Source organism: Crocuta crocuta, unplaced genomic scaffold (assembly GCF_008692635.1).
Source record: "Crocuta crocuta isolate KB4526 unplaced genomic scaffold, BGI_CrCroc_1.0 scaffold267, whole genome shotgun sequence".
Taxonomy (NCBI): domain Eukaryota; kingdom Metazoa; phylum Chordata; class Mammalia; order Carnivora; family Hyaenidae; genus Crocuta; species Crocuta crocuta.
This window is the reverse complement of record NW_027531899.1, coordinates 2,460,274-2,485,906: the sequence shown is the minus strand read 5'-3', so window position 1 is coordinate 2,485,906 and position 25,633 is coordinate 2,460,274. Positions and strand designations below refer to the sequence as shown.

At 38.6% G+C, this 25,633-nt stretch overlaps 1 protein-coding gene across 1 annotated transcript in view; it reads left to right on the top strand.

Moving 5' to 3' along the window:
• The first annotated feature begins 984 nt into the window (after window positions 1-984).
• LOC144239609 (uncharacterized) overlaps window positions 985-25,633 on the top strand; it is a 29,178-nt gene continuing 4,529 nt past the window's right edge. The window contains exons 1-4 of the mRNA XM_077773721.1: window positions 985-1,060; window positions 2,853-2,941; window positions 4,222-4,354; window positions 5,651-5,746. Coding sequence (XP_077629847.1) covers window positions 2,933-2,941; window positions 4,222-4,354; window positions 5,651-5,746 — 238 coding nt within the window. The 5' untranslated portion in view covers window positions 985-1,060; window positions 2,853-2,932. The remainder of the gene's footprint in view (window positions 1,061-2,852; window positions 2,942-4,221; window positions 4,355-5,650; window positions 5,747-25,633) is intronic.

Genomic DNA, 25,633 nt, shown 5'->3' with positions numbered 1-25,633 from the left:
CGCGTGGCGCGGCGCCCGCCCTGGGAGGTTCCAGCGCCGACTAAAGTTCTAGCAAAGCTGCTGGGATCCGGGCTACTTTTCCCCTAAGCCATCGCGGCCACGGACATGCAGGCTCGAACTACATTTCCCAGCGGGCAGCGGTCACGGCGGATCTTTGGCTTCTCCCACTTTCGCGCGGTTCTCGAGCTGTGCAAGGTGAGTTGAACTCCTCCCGGGACGTAAGAGGCGCGGAGTGCCGACAGGCTGGGCTCTTGACCAAGCTAATCAGGGGTGTGGGACGAAGTCTTTAAAGCGTGGAAGCCAGTAGTAGGGGCGGCCAGTTGTTACCTTGATCCCAGGCCTGCGGTTCAAGCACCGCAGGGGAAGGTGGTTTGTGTCCGTGGCGCTAGGGGGACGTGTGTGCGCGTGCGCGCTGGGATGTGCCTCCGTTACGGTGGGTGTGATTGTGAAGTGAGGCTGAGACAGGTGCGTGGCTGTGCTCTGTGACGTGCGTTTGGTTGCACGTTCTTTACCTGTGCAGCGATTGTTGTGGCTCTGTTGTGTCATTGTCCCGTGGCTCTAGGTTCCCTGCTGCTTCCTTCGTCTTCTCTCCTCACAGCTACTTGCGGCTGCCCCAGAGGAATGGCCGTAAGAAAGAAGTTGGAGGCTGGGAACACCTTGGAAAATTCTTTACTTGGGAGCTCTGAGGGGCAGCCACGTGTCTCAGAACACGGCGTTCCCAGAGATCTGACCGCAGGAACTTGCTGTAAATGCTACACAGATTCCACGCTGTCCTTTTTCCATCTGTTTGTGTGTGTGAGCGCGGCGGGCGTGGACCTAGAGAATATTGTACAAAGACGTCATTCCGTGCTCCACGTGACGTCCTGTGACTCCCTGCTTGGTCCTGCTATTCCCCAAAAGAAAGACCCTGATGAGGAGAAAAGAATTGATACATCCAAAAAAAATCAATGTGTGTGTTGGTTTTTCTATCATAAAATCATTGGTTTTAAGACATGCTTTCCTTTGTCTGAAATGTCCTAATCGTGATCTTTCTTCCCAGTGGATGTTGGGTGCTATTCAGGTAAATCTCACTAACATTCACATGCTTATTGGACTATCATTCATACCCTCCTGTGTATTCTCTTATTGTAAACAGAACCCAAATAGATTTAATTTTTTTTTTTAATCTAGAATCAAGGACAATTTACCTGTTTATGATGATGGGAAAACCGAATGTTCAGGATTATGGAAACGTTTAATGATTAACCCATATGGTTGAATATTATATAGCTAATAAGATTATGTTTATACGGAGTTAAACTTAAGGAAAATGTACTCTATCATGTTAAGCAATATTCATGTTTATCAACAATAATACCCTGGAAAATGTTAAATTATATATGAATCCCACTTTAAGAAGGTCATATTGTGAGAAGTTTTGCAAGGAGTCCGTCAAAAGTAATATTTTAATTGTTTTGAGGAAGGGTAGTGGTGTAGCTACGTTTATTAAGCATCTATTACCAAACATTTCTTTCACCTTTATGACATTCTCTGATGCAATCTGCAAGTGCCACTTACCTGTATTTTCATTCTCAGTAGACTCTTGGTAATGAAAGTGCTTATATTGAGCAGATGTAACCAAAAGATATGCAATGGCTGTAGGTGTAATTTGTTTCCCTTGTAATGTTTCCGTGTGTCATGCATAGGGTTTCAGGTTTCATAAATACAAGAATGCACAACCTGTTTTAGTTGTTTCTCTGATATTTTAAAATACATTTGTCATATGTTGAAATGTCTTTTGAAATATTTTGTAATTGTCATGTTCTGGTGTTCACATTAATGAAGGCTTGTTGTAAAACACACAGTATCCTAAGGAACTTCTGTAAAGAAATATAAAGTGCTCTTATTCCCACTACCTGGAGATTGCTGTTACTATATTGTCTATTTAGTATATATGTATTGTTTTGTTTTGAAGGGTATGATCACATTAATTAAGTATAAGAGTCAAACCATAAAGAAATAAGAATCTGAGTTTGCAAAAAAGAGTCCATGAGTTTTATTAGATGAACATGTGAGTGGAAGAGAGAAATGACAGTTTCTGGTTTGAAAACTTTCCAGATACTTACACCTTTTAGATGATAGAAATAACCATTAAAAATTAATTAACCAGGGAGCGCCTGGGTGGCTCAGTCGGTTGAGCAGTTGAGCATCTGACTTCGGCTCAGGTCTTGATCTCCTCAGTGTGTGAGTTCAAGTCCCACATCGGACTCTGTACTGTGAGATCATGACCTGAGCCAAAGTTGAATGCTCGCTCAACCAACTGACCACTCAGACACCACTCCTATTTAGTTTTTAATGGCTGCTTTATAGTCTGCTGTCTGTATATTTGATATTTAGTCATCTTGGCTGGACTCAAAACACAGATCCTAGGCCTACAAAATTCCTTCTATGTTGTGTTCACTTCCCATACATGGACCAACTTCAACTGACCCGAGGCCATAAAAGAGCCTCTAATTTGAATGACGAGGCTTCTTTCAGCCTTGGAAGGTGGGAATGAAGGAAGGTAGATCTGCTCATGGAAAGACTAAGCAGCCCAATCTCAGGACTAGATCATCTTTCCCCAACATGAGACCTTGTCCAGATCTCCTGCTCCTGTGTTTGGATGTGGCTTCAATGCCAGAAGTGACTTATTCTGCAACTACTTTTGTGTAGTCTGTTGTCCTGTGACTTGAGAGAGACCCTAGATCCATCTTCTATTTTCCCTAAATTGTGTGTGTAGCACGGGGGGCTAATTTTGGAAGAAGAATGGGGGAACAAAAGTCTTTATTAAATTAAGTCTATTTGGAACAGTAAAACCTTTTTTCTTCTCTCAGCTCTGGATTCTCTGGAGTTTGAATTTTTTCAATGGAAGAACACTGAGGAGGACTGATGAGGTCTTAACATTTCGGAAACCATGACTTGTGTAAGTTAATGATTCCCATCTCCTTGCAATATTACAATGTTAGTCTATGTGGGTTTCTTCATTAATTAACCCAAAGCTTCCTACTTAAGAGGGCTTCATTCAGTTATCTGCTCTACAGTTTGTTCTAAAATTTAAAAAAATGATAGCAAATAGCTCAGTTTCCTCCTAATAAATGTTTGCTATCCAGTGTTTTTGTATTTATTTTCCAATTTACTCATTCCACTTCTATGTTCAGTCTTTAATCAAAGGCCGTGATGGAGCAGCAAAAGAGTGAAGTCCCATGAAGGAAATATTTGAGTTTCCTTTATAGGTCTCTGATTTGATGAAATAGAGATGTTGATCCCATTTAATCTACCACAGGTAGACTTTCGAATCCTCCACATACCTGAATTTTCTAGGCAGATGAGAAGGAAATTGGTATCAGTTGGTCTCATTCTTGGTATGTGATGGTATCTCATGTTCTTGAGAATTGTATGATGGTTGGAAACATTTATGTCCTGCATCTTTCTCAGGAATTATTGAGAGACAAATATAACTATTTTGTGGTTGAATGTGATCTGTTGAATGTGGATAATATTTATCTGATCTCCTTCATCAGTGTACACATAGGAACAAGAAAAAATATTGAGTAACTGATGGAAGATCACAATGAATGAGAATATTATCCTAAGCAGTATAAATGTGTTGATTTCTAGAATTGAAGACCTTTGAAATTTTGTGCAACTGAGTATATAAATGTCAGAGATGGACTAAACCTAAGATATCTATAATAAAATGGATTGTGACACAGCCAAAATTTATTTGTCAAAACAAAGAAAAATACAGTATGTTCTGACAAAGGATGAACTCAGTGCTTGTAGAAATGTCACGCTTTTCTTTCAAAAGCTTTTTTTTTTTAATACAGAAGTTCTTATATTCAATATAGGAGGAATATCCCATCTTCTTTTAACTCTAAAGGGAAAATAATTTAGAACTTCACATTTTTGTGAGGATTTATACATCATACAACTAGCTGGTTATATGATTATGCATTATACTTTATTAAATAGGGAAAATTTTAATTTTATCCAGTCCCCAGTAAGTCTGAGTTATTGTGATAGCTCACAACCTGCAGTGATTTATCTGTAGAAATAGGATGCTTCAGGAATACGTAGACACTCTGCTTTAATTTTCTACCCCAGTTGTACTATATGACTCCCTTTCTCTAACACATTTCTATAATCTTCTGTCTCTACATGTTGAAAATGTTTTTTTCAATTTTGTACTACATGGGTTTGTAGTTTCAGGAATTAGTGACATTCAGGGATGTGGCCATAGACTTCTCTCAGCAGGAATGGGAATACCTGGACCCTATTCAGAGGGACTTGTACAGGGATGTGATGTTGGAGAACTATAGAAACTTGGTTTCACTGGGTAAGTTCATTTGCCATGAGAAATTTAGAACGTGGTGTGTTAACTTTGAACACAGTGAATGTCAAAGGTGTCTTTCAAGACCTAAGCTGAATTTCTTATTTTGTTCCCAGAGGAAGGTTTGAGGTCTGTCAGTTTGTCAGTGCCTCTGCCATTAGCCATGGTCATTTTCTCTTTTAGTGATATTCACATCTCCTTCTGGCCCTTCTTGTCATTGCCTCCCTTTCTTACTGGCCAAGGGGCTGGACAAAAATTCCTTATATTTATTCCAGAGATAGCTCTTGTCCAAGAAAAATGGTTTCCCATTATGTTCACACTGAATATTGCTATAGATTTGCTATGTCATCTACCTGTAGGTCAGTCATTAGATGTAGATTTGTGATTGGCTGTGACAATGAAAAGACCCTCTATAATTTATATAGTGGTGGACTGGATAAAAAATATTCATTTAAAACTGAATAGTATACATTTAATTTCCTGCAACCAATTTTATATGGTTGAAAGTTATAATTCATGAACATGACATTTATAATTGAATATTTTTGTAAGTGAATNTTATAATGGGTGTTATGTTCCAGACACTCTTCCTTGGGAGGGAATATATACACATAATTACAAATGTAATCATCAAATAACCCTGTGATAATAGTATTATCATACCCATTTTACTTGCCAGCATTGTGGAACAGTGTGTTAAAATGACTTCCTCAATCACAAGGTTGTTAGGTATTAGAGGAGAAAGAATCTGTGCTCAGGCCCTTACCTCCACAGAATGTTCTCAAATCTTGTTAACCTTTCAATCGCTTTGTTAAATTTTCTCTTAAGAGCAAGAGTCTGGGGCGCCTGGGTGGCTCAGTCGGTTAAGCCTCCAACTTTGACTCAGGTCATGATCTCACAGTTCGTGGGTTCAAGCCCCGCGTCGGGCTCTGTGCTGATGGCTACCTCAGAGCCTGGAGCCCGTTTCGGATTCTGTATCTCCCTCTCTCTCTGACCCTCCCCTGCTCACGCTCGCTCTCTTTCTCTCTCTCAGAAATGAATAAAACATTTTAAAAAATTAAAAATAAAGTAACAATATTATGACTTTAAAAAAAAAAAAGGAGGAGTCTGTATGAGTTTAAATTAAAATAACATTTCATCACACCTGCCTGGTTCCTTAAATCATTGCGTCCTTCTATTATCTGAAGTCTGCATCAGTAGCATTTAATTTCGGTTTCATTATAAATTTAAGCAAAACTAAAGATTTGTGTTTTGTTTTTATTTCTGTACCATGTGGCTTCCCCCCCCCTCCCCCGCAAGCAGGACATTCCATTTCTAAGCCAGATGTGGTTGACTTATTGGAGCAAGGAAAAGAGCCCTGGATGATTTTGAGGGAAGAAACACAGAGACAGTACGCAGGTAAGGAGGGCGAAGGGAGGCTATCAAGGCTGGTAGCAGCTTCCGTGGTAAGGGGGAGGCATACATCTCCTCGTTGTTTGTAAAGCCCTCCAGGGCACCAAGACCTGTGAAGCCTGGGCTTGTGACCTGGGAAGGAAATAAAGCTCTCAGCATGGAGCTACAGAGGAAACTTCAACTTTATTTACCAATCACTTTATTTCTCTTACATTTCAAACCCATTTTCAGTGACAGGGAATCTCAGTTTTCATTAGTGCAGTATTTTACCTGTATGTTGGATTCAACTGCTCTCCAGCTCCCCTTTTTCATACACGCACATGTCAATGCAATGATAGTGAACATGACTTATCAAGTCCCTGCTCTCATGGAATTTACATTGTATTAGAGTGAGGATAATAATAGTAGGTAAACAGATAAATAATATCAAGCAATGGAATGAGCTATGATAGAACGTCAGAGGGGATTGGGCCATTTTAGATAAAGTGGTCAGGGATGACTTTTCTGGGGTGATCCCATTTAAAAGGAGTCATGACATAAGGGCCCAGGGCATGTGTTTGGGAAGGATTTTCCAGCCTACATGAACAGTTTGGAAGGCTCAGGAGATGGCTGGGGACAGTGAGGGAAAGGGATAAGGAGACTGGAGGGAGGGGGCCAGAGAAAGCTTTGTGAGTTTGAGCAGCACCATTGTAGACCAGAATAGAAGGCCTAAGGGGAGAGTACTCAGTAATGAAGCTACACCACTGTTAGGAGTCAGATCATAGGAGGTTTTGTTGGATTTGAATTGTTAGGAATAAGAAGTATTGGAATAAATTATGTAATCTGTTTGTATTTAATTTATTTTTTTAATTCTTATTTATTTTTGAGAGAGAAAGAGAGAAACAGAGTGCAAGCAGGGAAGGGACAGAGAGAGAGGGAGACATAGAATCTGGAGCAGGCTTCAGGCTCCAAGCAGGCACAGAGCCCAATGTGAGGCTCAAACTCACAAACCGTGCATGATATTATGGTTTGAGCCAAAGTTTGATGCTTAACTGACTGAGCCACCCAGGTGCCCCTTTTTTTTTTATTTAATTAACTTTTCTTATTCTTGTTTTTAAATCTTTAATTTTAAATCATTTATTTTTAAAAGTTTATGTTAGAGAGACTGGGAGAGAGAGAGAGAATCCCAAGCAGGCCCTCCACTGCCAGCATGGAGCCCAATGTAGGGCTCAAATCCACAAACCATGAGATGGTGACCTGAGCCAAAATCAAGAGTCGGCGCTCAACCAATTGAGCCACCCAGATGCCCCTAAACCATTTTTTTAATGTTAGTCAGGGGTGCCTGGGTGGCTCAGTCAAATATCGAGTTTTGGTTCAGGTCATGATCTCATGGTTCATGAGTTCAAGTCCCACATTGGGCCCTGTGCTAACAGCTCAGAGCCTGGAGCCTGCTTCGGACTGTGTGTGTCTCTCTCTCTGCCCCTCTTCCACCTCCTCCTCCTCCTTCTTCTCCTCCTTCTCTCTCTCTTTTTAATTTTTTTTAAATGTCTTTATTTATTTTGAGAGATAGAGAGGGAGACACAGAATCTGAAGCAGGCTCCAGGCTCTGCCAACACGGAGCTCAAACCCACGCACAGTGAGATCATGACCGGAGCCAAAGTCGGATGCTTAACCGACTGAACCACCCAGGGCCCCCCCCCCCCTTAAAAAAATGAATAAACGTTAAAAAATAAAATGGGGAGGTGGGCGCCTGGGTGGCTTAGTCGGTTAAGCGTCCGACTTATGCTTAGGTCATGATCTCGCGGTTCGTGGGTTCAAGCCCCGCGTCGGGCTCTATGCTGACTGCCAGCTCAGAGCCTGGAGCCTGTTTCTGTCTGTGACTCCCTCTCTCTCTGACCCTCCCCAGCTCGTGCTCTGTCTCTCTCTGTGTCAAAAGTAAATAAACATTAAAAAAATTTTTTAAATAAAATGTTAGTCAAATACAGTGGCATCTGAGTGGCTCAGTCAGTTAAGAATCTGACTTGATTTCAGCTCAGGTCTTGATCTCAGGGTCATGAGTTCAAGCCCTGAGGTGGTAGTGTCTCAAAGAGGGAAAGGCAAGGATGGATGTTACTGACACAGAAGTTTTGTTTAAGGCCAGTTTTTCAATGTGGAGAATAGGATTGGGTGAAGATCAAGATATAATAATGGGAAATTAGTGGAAATTACATAAGAATTTTGAGCACAAATTATGTTGATGTTTTCCACTGAAGCATTGATGGATTTTTCTGGGTAAGGAACTTCCTGGTAATGAACAATCAAGCCAACTGCCTGTATAAGAAACTCTAGGAAAGTAAAATTGTGCTGTGAAAACAGTGGGACAGTTACATCATGTTAATGTAGACAGGAAGGTACACTCAGGGATTGGCAGTTCCACTTCTCTGTGTCCAGGCTGAGTTGAGGGGAGCATGTCCTTGCAAACACCCTAAAAAGTATGCCTAGAAAATCCTTTCATCAGACCTTATAACTATCTGTGGAGCAGCCCACTACTTGAGACAGGGCATTTCCCCCTCTGAGACATTACCAAAGCTCTTTAGAGGTGATATTTTCCTTTACCACATAAAGGTGACATGGGTTTCCTGTTATATTAATGAAGGTGACTGGTACCTAGGTAACTCATTCAGCTGAGTGTCCAGCTTTGGCTCAGGTCATGGTCTTATGGTTTGTGAGTTTGAGCCCCATATTGGGTTTGCCGCTGTCAGTGCAGAGCCCATTTCAGATCCGCTGCCCTCTTTCTCTCTCTCTGCCCCTCCCCTGCTCAGAGCCTGGAGCCTGCTAAGGATTCTGTTTCCCTCTCTCTCTGGCCCTCCCCTGCTCATGCTGTGTCTCTGTCTCAAAAATAAATAAACATTTTAAAAAAATAAAAAAAATTAAAGAAATGAAGGTAACTTCGGATCCCACCCAGGGGCAGGGGCTGGAGGACCAACCATGTGTTGGAGGGTCTCAGTCCCACCCCCCCCAAACTCTTGGGAGGGGAGAGGGGCTGGAGGTGGAATCAGCCAATAGCCAATGACTTAGTCGATCATGACTATGCAGTGAAGTCTCCATAACAACCAAAAGGACTGGGTTCTTCTGGGTTGGTGAACAAGTGTAGATATGAGGATAGTGACACACCTGGAAAGGGCATGGAAGCTCCACGCCCTTTCCCCATACTTGCCCTTTCCCCATACTTGCCCTGTGTATCTCTTCATCTGGCTGTTGGTTCCTATCCTTTATCGTATCATTTAATAAACTGATTAACCTAAGTACATGTTTCCCTGAGTTCTATGAGCCACTCTAACAAAAGAACCTAAGGAGGAGGTCGTTGGAACCTCCAGTCTATAGCTGGTTGGTCAGAAGCACAGGTAACAAAGAGCCAGGGGCTTGTGACTCGTGTCTGAAGTGGGGAGTGGAAAGCAGTCTTTTAGGACTGAGCCCTTAACCTGTGGAATCTGATGCTATCTCGAGGCAGGTTGTGTCAGAATTGAGTTTAATTCTCAGGCATCCTGCTGGTCTCAGAGAATTTTTGGTGCTAGGGTCATGGGAGAGGGGTGTCTCCACTGACATGTTGGAATTGTATCTGGAAAACTGAAAGAATTGATGTCAGTAAAACTATATATTGGCACCAGCTCTTTTTTCATATGCTTCTACACATGCATTAACAGACACTTCTTTTTTTTTTTTTTTTTTTTAATTTATTTTTGAGAGGGAGAGAGAGACAGCATGAACAGGGGAGGGTCAGAGAGAGAGGGAGACACAGAATCCGAAGACAGGCTCCGGGCTCCAAGCTGCCAGCACAGAGCCGGATGCGGGGCTCAAACCCACGAACCGCGAGATCATGACCTGAGCCGAAGTCGGACGCTCAACCGACTGAGCCACCCAGGCGAACAGACACGTATATCTTAAGGAAGATGTTAGTTGAAGGATGCATTGGGCTCAGTTTAGTTTCAGTGAGTTAAGCACGTGGCCATTCCAACATGCTTCTATGGATAAGTTTACAAATACCTCCATCTCACTGAGTGAAGAGGTTACTTGCAAAAAAACAAACAAAAAACCCCCAAAAACTATATATTGGATAATATTATAACGTCATGAAAACCCTCGGGTGATCTGGGCAAAGGGTTAACAAAACAGTTTCCCATTCTGTATGAGGATTTGGTCTTAGGTTAATTCTCTAACTCTGCTCCCTTAAAAACAGACAAACCAGAATGTGTCTACTATGTTAATCAGTCTCATTATTTATGGTAAAATTGACCCAAATGATGAAGTGTACCTGGCCAGACTGAGAGGACACCATATTTTGGCTTCCTCTAAAGACAGTATTTCTTTAAGTACATTTATCCAAACTAAGAAATGAATGTTTGTACAATACTATTAATAACATTTAATCATAGACTTTGTTCAGATTTTACCAGTTTTCCACAAATGCTTTTTTTTTTTTTTTCTGTTCTCAGATCAAATCCAGGATGCCATTTGGTATTAGTCAAAATGTTTCTCTAGACTTTACCAATCTATGATGGTTTTATGGACTTTCTGGCTTTTCATGTCCTTGACACTTGTTAAGAATACAGTTATTTCAGATATTCCTTATTTTGGGTTGGATTGCTATTTTCTGATAAGCACATTTTGTTCATTTTGGGTAACAATCCCACAGAAGGATGGCGTGATCTCAGTACATATTAGAGGGTCCATGATATAGATGTGTGCTGTTACTGGTGCTGTCAGCATTAAACATTCTGTTAAGATACTGTCTGCCAGGTTTCTCCACTGTAAAGTGATTATTTTTCCCTTTCTAATTGATAAACTTCTTGAGGGAGATACTTTGAGACAATGCAGATAACCTGTTTCTCCTCCGGTTTTCACTCATTGGTTTTCAGCATCCACCAGTGTGGACTTCGCTTCAACTCATTTCAAATTTTCGACCTCTTTTTCTATGAGAAGCACATTTTACTATCTAGAATGCAGTATTTGCCCAGTTCTCTTTGCCTTTAGAAGTAGAGTGTCCGGTCAAAATGATGTTTTCTAGAATTGTTCATTTCTTTTTCGTCCTCTTCAATGTGATTATATTATGCATTTTTTTTGTAAAACTAGCTTGATTTGTTATTTTAGGTACCCCTCCTGCTCTGCATCCTGTTTCATATTTATTTATTTCAGGTGTATGTGAAATATTATAGTGGTTCTCAGAGTAAGAACCATACAGAAAAGAATTCTCTTGTTCCCCTTTCAGTTTTTTGTGTTTGTTTTTATTTATTCATTTTGAGAGAGAGCAAGTGGGGGAGGGCCAGAGAGGGAGAGGGAGAGGGAAAGAAAGGGAGAGAGAGAGAGAGACAGACAGAGAGAGAGAGAGAGAATCCCAAGCAGGCTCCACACCGCCAGCACAAAGTCTGATTTGGGCTCAGAGCCACAACACAAGATCATGACCTGAGCCAAAGTCAAATGCTCAACCAGCTGAGCCACTCACGTGCCCCCACTTCAATTTTGATACCCTGTTCTCATATTTTCTACCCTATTCCTACTCCTTAAAAGTAAGTGATCCCATCAGTTTCTGGTTTATTCTTCCTGATTTAGTTTACATAGATACTTGTATAAGGCCCCATTCTTACATGAACCTCAGCATATCTTAAATTCTGAATTATACTTTGCTGTTTTCACTTATAATTTATCCTGGAAATTACTTCTTACAGCACATAGAGAGCTTCCTCATTACTTTATGACTGCTTAGTACTCCTATATGTGGATGTGCCCTTGTTTATTCAATGACTTTTCTATGTATGGGCTTTTAGGTTGTTTTCAATGTGTTGTGATTATAAATAATATAAAAGCAAATAGTCTTGCCCATATGTATCATTGGAAGTTTAGCTTCCGGATTGATTCCTAGAAGTGTGGTTTCTGGTTCCAAAGGTAATTGCATATGTGTCTTGTGTGTGAGCTTTTTTTTTTTTTTTTTTAATCTTTAAGTAGGCACCACATCCCATGTGGGGCTTAAACTCATGACCCTTAGCTCAAGAGTTGCATGCTCTACTGACTGAGGTAGCCAGGCACCCCATGCATATGTGTTTTTGTATGATATTGCCAACCCCCCCCCCCAGTAGGGTTTTACCAGTTTGTATTTCCTCCAGCACTATATGAGAATATCTCAACAGCAGTGAACATACCTGTTGTTCAGATCATAATACTCTTGAATAAAAACTCAACAACAGAATATATTGTTTTATATATTGCTTATATAAATGTTTCCCCCATTTACAAACCTGATGGGGGAAAAATGGTATCTCGTTTCCATTAGCATTTTCTTTATGAATCAGTGAAACATTTCTTCATATATTGAAGAGCTGTTTCTGTGTCATGAGTTGATGGGTTTGTGTCTCTCCCTCATTTTCTTTTTGTTTTTTTAAAGTTGATTTATTTTGAAAGAGAGCAAATAAGTGAGGGGCAGAGAAAGAGGGAGAGAGAGAGAGAGAGAGAGAGAGAGAGAGAGTTCCAAGCAGGCTCCACACTGTCAGTGCAGACCCCAGCACAGGGCCCGAACTCAAAGCTGTGAGATCATGACCTGAGCCAAAGTTGGAGGCTTAAGTAACTGAACCACCCAGGCACCTGCCCCCCACCCATTTTTCTATCTCACTTTTCATCCTTTGTCCCTCAATTTTTAATAGTGTTTTTTGTTTTATTTGTTTTTTTTAATATTTTATTTAAGTTTGTTTATTTTGAGAGAGAGAAAGTGAGAGAGAGCATGCATGCAAGCAGGGGAGGGGCAGAGAGAGAGAGGGAGAGAGCAAGCAAGCCACCCCAACTCTAGGCTCACTCTCGCAAACTTGGGATCATGACCTGAGCTGAAATCAAGACAGAAGCTTAACTAGCTGAGCCACCCAAGCACCCCTTTATTTTTTAAGTAGGCTCCAGGTGCAGCATGGAACTCAACACAGGGCTTGAACTGAGATCAAGACCAGAACTGAGATCAAGAGTCAGATGTTTAACTGACTGAGCCACCCAGATGCTCCTGAAGATTTTATTTTTAAGTAATCTCTTCACCTAGCATGTGACTTACAGTTACAACCCAAGATCAACCCAAGATCACACTTTTCCGACTGAGCCAGCCAGGCACCCCTGAGAGTGATTCTATATATTAAGAGTATTAGCCCTTTGTCTAAAGTGTCTGTTGCAAATATTTTCTCCCAATTTCTCAGTTTTTTTTTAAATTTTGATTATGAGAGTTTATTTTTTAATCTAGACAAATTCATCAGTCTTATTATTTCTGAATTTTGTATCATGGTTAGAAACTATCTCAAGGTTACGGGTAAATATACATATTTTCTTCCATTACTTATATGGTTTTAATTTTTACACTTAAATCTGTAAACCATTTGGAGATTATTCTTGTGTATAAAGTAAGGTCCTGGGGTGCCTGGCTGGCTCAGTCAGTTAAGCATCTGACTCTTGGTTTCAGTTCACGAGTTCTGGCCCCAAGTCGGACTCTCTGCTGACAGTGCAGAGCCTACTTGGGATTCTTTCCCTTTCCCTCTGCCTCTATCCCTCCTGTGTGCTTGATCTGTCTGTCTGTCTCTCTGTCTTTCTCTCTCTCTCAAAAATAAACTTTAAATAATAAGTAAATAAATAAAGTAAGGTATGGGTCTAATGAAATCTTTTTCCATATGGCGACCCTAGTTGTCCCAATGCCTTTTATTTAAATGTCCATCTTTGTTCCCTTCACTTGAAATGCCACCTTTATCAAATAATAAATTTCCATATATTCTTGGGTCTTTTTTCTGAGCTTTCTATTCTGTTCTACTATTTTATTTGTGTATGCATGCACCCATACCACACTGCTTTTATTATGGGTACGTTGTAGCACATGTTAATGTTCTTAGAGCTCATCCTCCCTTTTAGATTTTCAGTGTTTTTCTGCCTGTTTTTTTTTTTAATGTTTTTATTTATTTCTAGGAGAGAGAGAGAGAGAGACAGCGTGAGCAGGGGAGGGTCAGAGAGAGAGGGAGTCACAGACTGAAACAGGCTCCAGGCTCCGAGCTGGCAGTCAGCACAGAGCCCGACGCGGGGCTCGAACCCACGAACCGCGAGATCATGACCTAAGCAAAAGTCGGATGCTTAACCGACTAAGCCACCCAGGCGCCCCTTTTCTGCCTATTTTTGAATGTTTGTTTTTCGATGTAAACTTGATTATTAACTTTTCTAACTCCATGAAAAACTTGCTGGTATTTTGTTTACATTACACTCAATTTACATGTTAGTTTATGAGGAACTGAGATCTTTATAGCATTAAGTCTTCCAATCCAAGAAGAGGGGTTGTTTCTCCATTTGTTTGAGGCTCCTTCTGTATCTTTTAGAAGTGTTTATAATTTTTCTGAAATAGGCTTTACATATTTTTTTATTAATTTTATTCTTCAGTGTTTAACCATGTTCTTTACTGTTATAAATCACATTTTCCCTCCCATTTTGTACTTTACCTAGTTATGGTTTTCCAGTAGGAAGATTATTAATTTTTTAAAGAGGTTGATTGCTACATAATTTATGTAACGTAAAATCAGTCTTTGAAAGTGAACAAATCTAAAAAAAACATTTCAAATAAAGTGAACAAGTCGGGGGTGCTTGGGTGGCTCAGTCAGTTAAGCATCCAACTTTGGCTTAGGTCATAATCTCCTGGTTCATGGGTTCAGGCACCACATTGGGCTCTGCACTGATAGCACTGAATCTGCTTCAGATCTTCTGTCTCCTCTCTGCCCCTCCCCAGCTTGCTCGCTCGCTCTCTCAAAAATAAACATTTGGAAAAAAAGAAAAGAGAGAGAAGCAAAAAAGCTCTTCCTTAAAGTGAACAAGTCCGTGTTTTTTTATATAATCACATTTTGTGCACCCATCAGCAGGGTATAATCCATCACCCCATAGAGAAACCTGTTACCCACTAGCAATCACTCTGTGTACCCTACTCCCAGCGTTTGGTGACCATTAGTCTACTTTCTGTCTCTAAAGATTTGACTATTAGAAATATTTTTATATACAGAGAATCATACAATACCTTCATTCATAATATTTTTGAGATTCATCAATATAATATCAAGTATCAACACTTCCTTTTTTGTGGCTGAATAACATTCTATTCCATTCTAATATTTCTTTTGTTGCTTTGTTTTTGGTCTCATACTTAGGAAATCATTGTTATCCATGGTCTCAAAAATGTACTGCAATTTTTTTTTCTAAGAAGTTACTAGTTTTAGTTCTGACATTTATTAGGCCTTTGATCCATTTTGAGTTAATTTTCATGTGCGCTGTAAGGTGTAAGTTTCCAGGTTCATTCTTTTGTGTGTGAATATCCACTTGTTCCTAACACTGTTGCTTAAGACTCCGTTGAATTTTTTTTTTCTGGCTCCCTTTTCAGTAATGAACTGATCATACTTTGAGATTTTATTTCTGGACTCTGCATTCTATTCCATTGATCTATATATCTGTAATATGCCAGCACCATACTGTCTTGATTTATTGTAGCATTGTAGTAAATTTTGAAATCAGGAAATGTGATTTATGTTACTTTGTTCCTCTTCCTTTATCAAGATTATTTTGGCTATTTGGAGTCTTCTATTTCCATATAATCAGCTTGTCATTTTCAGCGACAATAGCAGTTGACATTTTGATATGGATTGTATTGCATCTGTTGATCAGTTTGTGGACCATTGTAATCTTAATAGTATTGCCCTTCATGAACCTGAGAGATCTCTCCTTTTATTTAGGTATTTAATCTCTTTCTATAGCATTTTTAAATTGTCAGTGTATAGATCTCAGGCTGCTTTGTTCAACCTATTCCTATATATTTTATTCTTTTTGATATGATTGTAAACGACATTTCTTTCTTAATTTTGTTTCTGGATCGGTAACCATGGTCTTATTTTTTTTAATTTTTACCCTTTATATCCTGGTATACTATTGTATCATCTGTAAATAGTGATGGTTTTATTTCTTCTTTACCTCTTTTCCTACCTGATTTATCTTGTTTAATCAAATAGTTAATATCTTTAATACAATTTAAAAAAATTTTTTAATGTTTATTCATTTTTGAGAGACAGAGACAGAACACAAGCAGGGAAGGGGCAGAAAGAGAAGGAGACACAGAATCCGAAACAGGCTCCAGGCTCTGAGCTGTCATCACAGAGCCTGACACGGGGCTCAAACCCACAGACCGTGAGATCATGACCTGAGCCAAAGTCAGACACTTAACTGATTGAGCCACCCAGATGCCCCTCTTTAATACAGTTTTGAATAGTTGCAGAGATAGTCAGCTTCCTCAATTTGTTCTTGATCTGGCAGAAATCCTATAGTGTTTCCCCACCTAATAAGATACTAGCTTTAGAATGTGTGTGTGTGTGTGTGTATTTTATGTTATGGACATATCCCTGAGCTCCTGTTTGCTTTGATTCTTCTTTGCTAATATTTTATATGTTCTCTCTTGATACTCAGAGGTTGTTTTTGTCTCCCATTATTTCCTCCAAAAAGGACAAAAGAGTAAAAAAGTAGTAAATCTAGACAAAATCCACATTCTAGCATATATTAAAGGCAAGATACCAAAAGTTCCAGACATCTGTAAGAAAAAGACTAAAGTTACAAACTCCAGGACAGTCTCCTAGTAAAGGTGATTCTTCTTGCTCTTTAACAGTAAAATTAATTAGTACTCAAAGAGCATAACAGTGATTATGATTTCTACATAGATGACCAACTGATAAGATCTTGCCATATCTACTTTATGTCTCTCTATACTGCATCATGGAGGTATTTGAAGGCTTGTCTTAGGCATCATGACTTGACCCATGAATCATTCAGCAAACATCTCCTGAGAATAAAGATATTTCCACAAGGGAAATATTTTTTCTTTTTTTTTAAGTGTATGTATATGTATATGTATGTATATAATCTCTGCACTCAACATGGAGCTTAAACTCATGACCCAAAGATCAAGAGTTGCATGCTCTTTTGACTGAGCCAGCCAGGCATCCCGAGGGTGTGTGTTTAAAAATTTATATAAATATTTTTCACAGAGAGGAGGTTCTGTGTTACATAATTGCTAATATTTTTCTCAGGAATTATTCTTTCTGCATTTATTGACATAATCATATGATTTTTTTCCCTCCGTTGTTCTGTTACTGTGTTGAATTCTGTTTATTGATGACTGAATTCTGGAATCCAGTTCCAGTCATGGTGTGTTGATATATTATCCCTTTTCAATATTGTTAGATTTGAATTTTTAATATTTCCTTTATGTTTCATGAATGAGATTAGCCTGTATTCTTACTTTTTAAGATTAGATATAATGATTATATTAGCTTTATGAATGTGTTTAGGAGAACATACACTTTCTCCTCCCTTTTGGAATGGTTGATGAAATATTCCAGAAAAACCATCTGGACCTTCAGTTACCATTGTAGATTTTTTTTTTTAAACTTACTCAGATTGGGACACCGGGCTGGCTTGGTCATTAGAGCATGTGACACTTGATCTTGGGTTCGTGGCTTTGAGCCCCACACTGTGAGTAGAGATTACTTTAAAAAAAAAAGACAAATGAAATTTAAAAATTAAAAAAACTTTGATTACACCATGCTAAAATTGTTCAAGTTTTCTGTGTGTTGATTTTGTAGAGGTTATTTTCTAGAGATCTATGCATTTCATCCATGTTATTAACATATGAGTTTTTATCACGATGTCATTTTACTACATTTGTCAGGTGTGCAAGGGCCCATAAGCAAGGTCCCTCTTAGCTCGCATCCCTGCATTGGGTGTTGCTGCAGTCTCCTTCCTCTTTATCAGTCTTGAGAATAACATTGCTTTGAAATACAGTATTTGTCATTGTGGATCCTCTATGGTTTTTGTGGGCTCTATTCTGTAAAATGACTTTTTCTTTCTAATTTGTTTTTATTTAGTTGCCCATTTTATGGCTTCTTGCAATAAATGTTTAGGTCATTAATTTTTGTGTTTTCTCACATGTATTCTCACATGTATATATTTCTCAAATGTATCTGTTGTATACATTTTATCTACTTCTTTACATTAGATCTTAATGGATGCAGATATTATAATTTGGTTTAGAATTTCTTTTTTTAATGTTTATTATTTTTGAGAGACAGAGTGCAAGTCAGGGGAGGGGCAGAGAGAGACACACACAGAATCCAAAGCAGGCTCCGGCTCCAAGCTGTCAGCACAGAGCCCAGTGTGGGGCTCGAATACATGAACCGCAGATCATTGAACCGCAGATCATGACCTGAGCCGACGTCTGACACTTAACCAACTGAGTCTCCCAGATGCCCCTCAGTTCAAAATTTCTGTATGGAAGTTTAGGAAATACTGCCTTAGGTCCGCTATTTTCTTTCTTTCTCCAAGCTTTTTGTCTTTAAAATTCATCAAGCCAAATGAGGATATTAAAAATATATATGTAGTTGGGGTGCTTGGGTGACTCAGTTGTTAAGCGTCCAACTCTTGATCTCAGCTCAGGTTTTGATCTCAGGAGTGCAGGGTCATGAGTTCAAGCCCCGTATTGAGCTCCGCGCTGTCCATGAGGCCTACTTAAAAAAAGTCTATGCATATATATGTGTGTGTATGTGAATATATATATATACACACATAGTTAATTACCCTTCACATAGATTTAACTCTGGTTATTAACATTTGCCTTTTTCTTTCTATATATGCACCTTCTTGGCTCACTTGATGGTAAGTAGCAGTTATCATTAAATTTCACCTCTCAACACTTCTGTATGCATCTCCTAAGAATAAAGACTCCTATGTAGTCACACTATTATTATCATAGCAATTGAGTCTTATATATAACATAGAGTCCATATTTCAGTTTTTGAACTCTTTCCAACAAATGCCATTTGTAAAATTTGTTTCCAGGATCCATCCCAGATTCATATACTGCATTTGGATATGAGGCTTTTTCCTACTGTCATCCTACCTTTTTTTTCCCCCCTGTGATTATTTTGTAGAATCCAGTTTAGTTTTCTTGTGGAATGTCTGCTTTCTAGGTTTGATGTTTTCTTCTTATGATTAGAATAAAGTTAAACATTTTTGCCCAGACTACTACAGAGGTGGCATGTAATTATCTTTCTTTAATAAACTTTATATTAGAATGATTTTAGATTTATAGAAAGTCACAAAGATAGTAGAGAGACTTCTTGTATATATCTCTCCTAATTTCTACCATTGTTAACATCTTAACATCATTCAGATACATTTGTCAAAACTAAGAAAATGACATTGGTATTAACTGAACTCGAGACTCTTATTTGTGTATTTTCACCAGTTTTTCCATGAATGTCAGTTTTCTGTTCCAGGATCCTTCCAATCAGGGTATCTATCACACTGCATTTATTTTTCATGTCTCCCAGTCTCTCTCCCATTCTCTCCTGGTTTGTGACAATTTTTCAATCTTTCCTTGTCTTTCAGGAATTTGTCTTGACAGACCCTGCCAGGTATCCTGCAGAATATTCCCTATTCTGGGTCTGGTGTTTTTCTCTTGCTTACACTGGAGATAGGGATTTTTAGAAAGACTGCAGTAGAAGTGAGATGTCTTTTTCATCACATCATATACACAGTACATGATATCCATGTGACTTCATTGATGATGTTTACCTTCTTTCTCCCCTCCAAAGTTACTATTTTTCCTTTTCCATACTCTACTCTTTAGAAACAGCTCACGAAGTCTAGCTTATCCTGGGAGCAGGGGGCCGGATTGGTAATTAACCTTCTGTAGAGTAGGAAACTTACATATTTTATCTGGAATTCTGTATAAAAGATTTGTCTCTTCCCCCTTTATTTCATTGTGGACTCATTCATGTTTATTTTTGACTTTGAGTTATAATTAAATGCTATTTCTTTTGCTTTGGTCATTGATAGCTCTTTGAGTTTGGTTCCTGTGTCCATATAATATCTCCATCCTTTTGTTTTGTGGGGATTTCTTTCCTGGTTCAGTTTTCAGATTCATTTTGTTTTTTCCCCTTCCCTGGTCCTAGAATCAGCCATTTCTCCTAAGAGCCCTGGTTTCTTTTATTGGAAGGTGGTATTTAGAAACCAAGATCTGAGAACTAGAATTGCTGCTGGTATGCCACTGCTTCTATGCCCTCTAAACAGTAAATGTATGCATAGTCACCCTCGTATATGTACATATATCTGTAATTGTTTTATATCTTTCTGTATTTATGTTAAGCTAAACATGAGTTCTTATGGATGTCTCCATCCAGTATTTCAGGATGCATTCTAGCCTTCTTGTCTCATTTATCTGTAACTTTCTTCTCTGACAGTGACAAAATTGGCTTCCACCATCCAGCATCCATTTACTTATTTGTTCGCCCCAGTGTACATGGAACATGGCTTTAGAATTGTTTCCCCATGAGAAGCAAATTTACCAACTTGGTAGTGCATATGTACAGTTCCATTTGCTTCTAATTTTCAGTCAAAATATTGATTTTTAAAGTTTATAACTATTATTATATCATAGGGCACAGTTTGTTTTGGTGCATTGATCAACTACAAGCACTTCTTAATTTCCCAATATATGTTGGAAATATATATTTTTATAAAAATATTGATTTCTAATATAACTTGTGATCAGACAACATAATTTGTATGCTTTTGGTCCTTTAAAATATGTAGAAACTTGCTTTATAGCCCAGTTTGTGGTCTGTTTTTATAAGTAATTTGTGACTGAAAAGGAGCTGAATTCTGCAATATTTGGCTTAGAGCTGTGAAGTTCTAGGTCCATGCTTATTAAATGTCCCAATTAGACTTTGGATTGTGTCAATATTTGGTTTATTTCATGCTGTGTTAATAGATGAACACAAAATTAATAAACCTCATTAAGCAATCCTCCATGTGCATTGTAGAAAATTAGAAAATAGAGACAGGCAAAAATGTTTTCAAGATATTAAAATATCTTATTCCTACCACATTAACACCTTAGTGGATATAAAACACACATGCATATACATTTTCCTCTTGTTATTAAAGGGACATTCATATTCTTACTGTCTTATAACCTGATTTCTTTATCAGTGATTTTTCTATCTTCTATTTCTATTACATTTTTATTTTATTGCATCTTCAAAACCCAAGTTCTATTCATATTACCCCATTTGGCCCAATCTGATTTGTTCAATCAGTCTCCCAATACAAGACCGTGCATTCTGTCTGGTTATTATATCACTGAAATACCTCTTAATCTAAAACATCCCCTTTATTTATGATACTAACACTGTGAAGAGACAAGGCCACTTATACTGCAAAATTTGCTGTCTTTTGAACTTATCTCAGTACTGTCCATGATATAGTTTGTTTATTCTCTACCCTTTGTATTCTTGTAGATTGGAAATTATTTTCTGTATTGAGGATTCACATTAAACATTTGTGGCTGAAGTACGTCATAGGTTATGTGTACTCTATCAGAAGACACATGTATTGGCTTGCACTATTAGTGTTGGAACATTAAAACTCAATTAAGTGAACAGCTTGACTCCTCCATTCAGTTAAGCGTTTTGATTTTGTAACTGAGCAGAAGTCCCTCTGATCTTGCTTTGCTATTATGACAGCATTCGGTTCTGCAGTGATTACTCTCTTCATAGTTGTAACAACGCTATGCGTAGTATGATTGGGAATTGCAAGGTTGTTTCTTTCAATTCTGTCATGATTTCTACAGGGTGTTTTTTTTTTTAAGTTTTATTTATTTCTGAGAGACAGCATGAGCAGAGGAGGGTCAGAGAGAGAGGGAGACACAGAGTATCTGAAGCAGGCTCCAGGCTCTGAGCTGTCAGCACAGAGCCCGAGTGGGGCTCGAACCCAAGAGCCGTGAGCCATGAGATCATGATCTGAGCCGAAGTCGGACGCCCAACCAACTGAGCCACCCAGGCACCCCTATTTCTACAGTTTTTTACTGACACGATCTATTTGGCTATTTGGTTATGTTGAAATATAAATTGATTGGAATGGACAGGAAAATATATCTGACTTTTAGTAATGCACTATTTAATGAAAAATAACTGGAAAATGGTTTCTGTTATCTGAAGAAGAATTTTTTTTTTTTTTTTTTAATTTGAGAGAGAGAGCACAGGGAAAGGACAAAGGAAGAGAGAGGGAATCTTAAGTAGGCTCCACACTCAGCATAGAGCCCAACACAGGGCTCAGTCCCATGACCCTGGGGTCATGACCTGAGCCAAAATCAGGAGTTGGTTGCTCAACTCTCTGAGCCACCCAGGCACCCCATCATTATACTTTTATCTATATTTCATTTACTTAATATGCTTAGTCTAACATGATCATTTTTTCTGGCGTTTTTTTTTTTTTTGTCCCCCCACAATTATGGCCAAACACAGCATAATAGTCAGAAGCGTGTGTTTTTCTTTTTTTCTTTTCTTTTTTCTTTTTTAGAAGCATGTGTTTTTCAGCAAAGCCATAAATCTTTTAAATTTTCCTTTCTTTTTTGGCTCAAGATTTGTGAGAATTATCGTGTGTCTTTCCTGCCTCAATCTTAGAATTAAACATTTCTAGCAGCGCCTGGGTAGTTCAGTCAGTTGAGCATCTGGCTCTTGATTTCAGCTCAGGTCATGATCCCAGGATTATGGGATCAAGCCCTACACTGGGTTCCACACTGAGCGTGGAGTCTCTCTCTCATAAAATAAAATAAAATAAAATAAAATAAAATAAAATAAAATAAAATAAAATAAAATAAAATAAAAAATAAACATCTTTAAGGATTCTCTGCTCATAATATTGGATATTTAGAGATGACAGTGTAAATGATCAGGGTGCTCTTTGCTATAATAACCTTTTTTCTTTGTAGAGAGAGTGTGTGTGAGAGCAAGGGAGAGGAGCAGAGGGAGGGAGGGAGGTAAGGAGGAAGAGAGAGAGAGAGAGAAAGACAGCATCTTAAGCAGGCTCCACATTCAGTGTAGAGCCTGCCATGGGGCTCGATCCCTTGACTCTGGTATCATGACCTGAGCCGAAATCAAAAGTCAGAAGCTCAGTCAACTGAGCCACCCAGGCACCCCAACTACTAGCCTTTTTGATATTTTTTTCTATTCCATGAAAATTAACCTGTTTCAGATTTTTGTCCTTTGTAGGATAGTTTTTGATCAATATTCTCCTATGTTTGTCATTCCCTTTTACAATTTTAATTTTTTTGTTTGTTCTCCCTTCTTTTATTGATTCGTTTAGCTAGTATGCCATCGCATTGACTTTTTTCCCAAGAGAAACCTTTTTGAATTTATATGTTGATTTTCTTTTTCCAAACTCATTAAATTCTGGTTTTTTATTTTTATTCTTTCTGCTTTCTCCTCACTTAACTTTGATATTTTTTCTAAACATTTTTAGTAAATGTTCATTTAATTCATGTTGAGGTGACTGCTTTTCTCTGGGCATTACTGGCTGGATGTTGTACCTTCTGAAATGTAGTATTTTCATCTTTTGCCTGGTTATATTTCTCTAGTTTCAGTGTTTATTTCCTTAGTATAATAAAGATACTGACTCTAGTTTTTATTTTTGACTGCTGACAGCTTTCAATCCCCACCTCTCCTTCTGCCCCACTTTTGGGGAAGCTGATAAACAGCCTGAGAGCTTCCTACTTTGGTTCCCATGGAAAGATCAAACCATGCAAACCCCATGCCCAGGAACCCTCAGCCTTGTACCACACTCTAACCAGCATTTAAAAAAAAAAAAAACCTAAGTCAGCCTCTTTCAAATTACTCAAGTCCTTTTCAGACCTATTTAGGAACCACTCTGTTCTTTCTAGGAAGCCTCATTATATGAGTAATAAATCTTTTCACACTTTCCTGATGTATGTGTGTCATCATTAGTCTTGACATCCAAGTCAAAGTGTGTGTGGCTATCCATTCTGCCTCTGCTGGTTATCCACTACATTTATTTATCTAGCATTTAATTAGAGAGCCTTTAGTTTTCTAGATCAAGTGTTTTTGTTTCCTGATGTTGCTGTTATTTTCAGTGTCAGAGTATGTATCATTCCACTTGGTATACACATCCCACAACTGAGTCACAGATAAATACTGTTTGCCCTTGACTGATACCCCATTCATTCTGCATTGATACTCTTGAGTCTTTTTCTGAATCTGGATTATCATCTTCCAGCTTATATCTGATATTTCCTTTTAACAATCCCAGGCACTCTGATACCCTAAAACATTCCTCCACATTATGATTTCTTGATTCTCTCCAGCATCTCCAAATGGAAGGAATTTCTTATTTTATTCGAGTACATATCTGTGAATTGACTAAAAAAGCATCAAAATACTCATCAGGGAAGTAGAAGGATGGCTGGCCTTGAAAATAAGGAAAAGGAAGAGAGGATGTAATAAAAGAGAGGAACCAACACAGATTTAGCACATTTAGAATGGAGGAGGAATATCAGAACTGAAGATAAGTAAGATCAGTTAATTATTTAGTACCTTCGATACCTCAGAACCCTGTAATTCAGTGATGAAAATAGGAAGGATTGTATCTGCTCTTGGGAAAGTTTAGGGAATTGTTTAGAATATCAAATAAGGAGGGGGGCCTGGGTGGCTCAGTTGGGTAAGCCAACTGACTTCATCTCAGGTCATGATCGTGTGGTTCGCGGGTTCAAGACCTGTGTTAGGCTCTGTGCTGACAGCTCAAAGCTTGGATCCTGCTTCAGATTCTGTGTTTTACTCTCTCTGCCCCTCCCCTGGTCACACACACACACTCACTCTCTCTCTTGAAAACAGATAAAGATTTAAACATTTTTTAATATCTTTTTTTTCAGACTTATGGAGATTTTATTTAAGTTCTGGTTATGTATTCTGAATTTCATTTGATAATTTTTGAAGTCTTCAATGTTCTGTCATCAACAACAGAAAATTACTATGGTATTTTAATGTTTATCATTACATTTCTATCAGATGTAACACACATTATTGTTATCATTATTCACCAGAAGAACTCCATCCCTCGAGTTGCACATGACCAACTGGCTCTGTAAATTCCTTTTCCTGACCCTTTCAACATACTTCTCCAAGTCCAAGACCTTTCCATTGCACATGATGAATATCAGATCAGCTCATGAGTCAGTTCATTGCATCTTCCATCTCTGTCCTGAAAATTCACTTCTTGTCTTTGGTCTTGATGCGAAAGTCACTGTTTTGTTCTTGATCTGGAAGTCACTGCTTCCCTAGCATCTCTCTCAAGTCGTGCGATCTTTCTCTCCCCTGTGTCCTATACCACTAGTCCTGTAAGTGAGAATGTTCTCTTTGGTCTCAGGCATATTCAGATAAGACTACATTATTGCAGCTTTGAAACATTTGTCATCATTCTTTGTGAAAGTAATGTGCTGACCCAGGTCACTCCCCTCAGTAGCTACTGACTCACTGTGACTCTTCACCAAATCAAAATTCTGTCATGTTCATAGTGTTTTAGTTCCTATACAGATGATCCGTGCAATACTCCTAGCTTCAGAATATCAAATAAGAAAATTAATGATATCATAATTGGAAACAAAGGGATAGTGGAAAGAATGAAGTGCTAGAACATAAAAAGGGAGACATAGATGTAATACTTAGAGTTAGCAGGTGCAGCCTTTCTAAGGGATAGGACATTCATCCTGAGACTAAAGGATGAGAAGGATCAGCCTACAAAGTGCCCACATCTAAGGATTCTGGTCAGATGAAACCATCTGTGGAAAGTATCAAGTGATACAGAAGGTTGTACCATATCCTAAATTCTGAAAAGAAGGAGCCAGGATGCAGGGGAGTCAGTGTTTGGACATGATACCATATAAGTAAGGAGGAGTCCTGCTGTCCTCAGAAAGGGGTTTGGATCATATTCCAAGAGTAAAGACAAACGTAGGATGAATTCTTAACCTTTGATCTTCATTTAAATCAGTGATAGAAA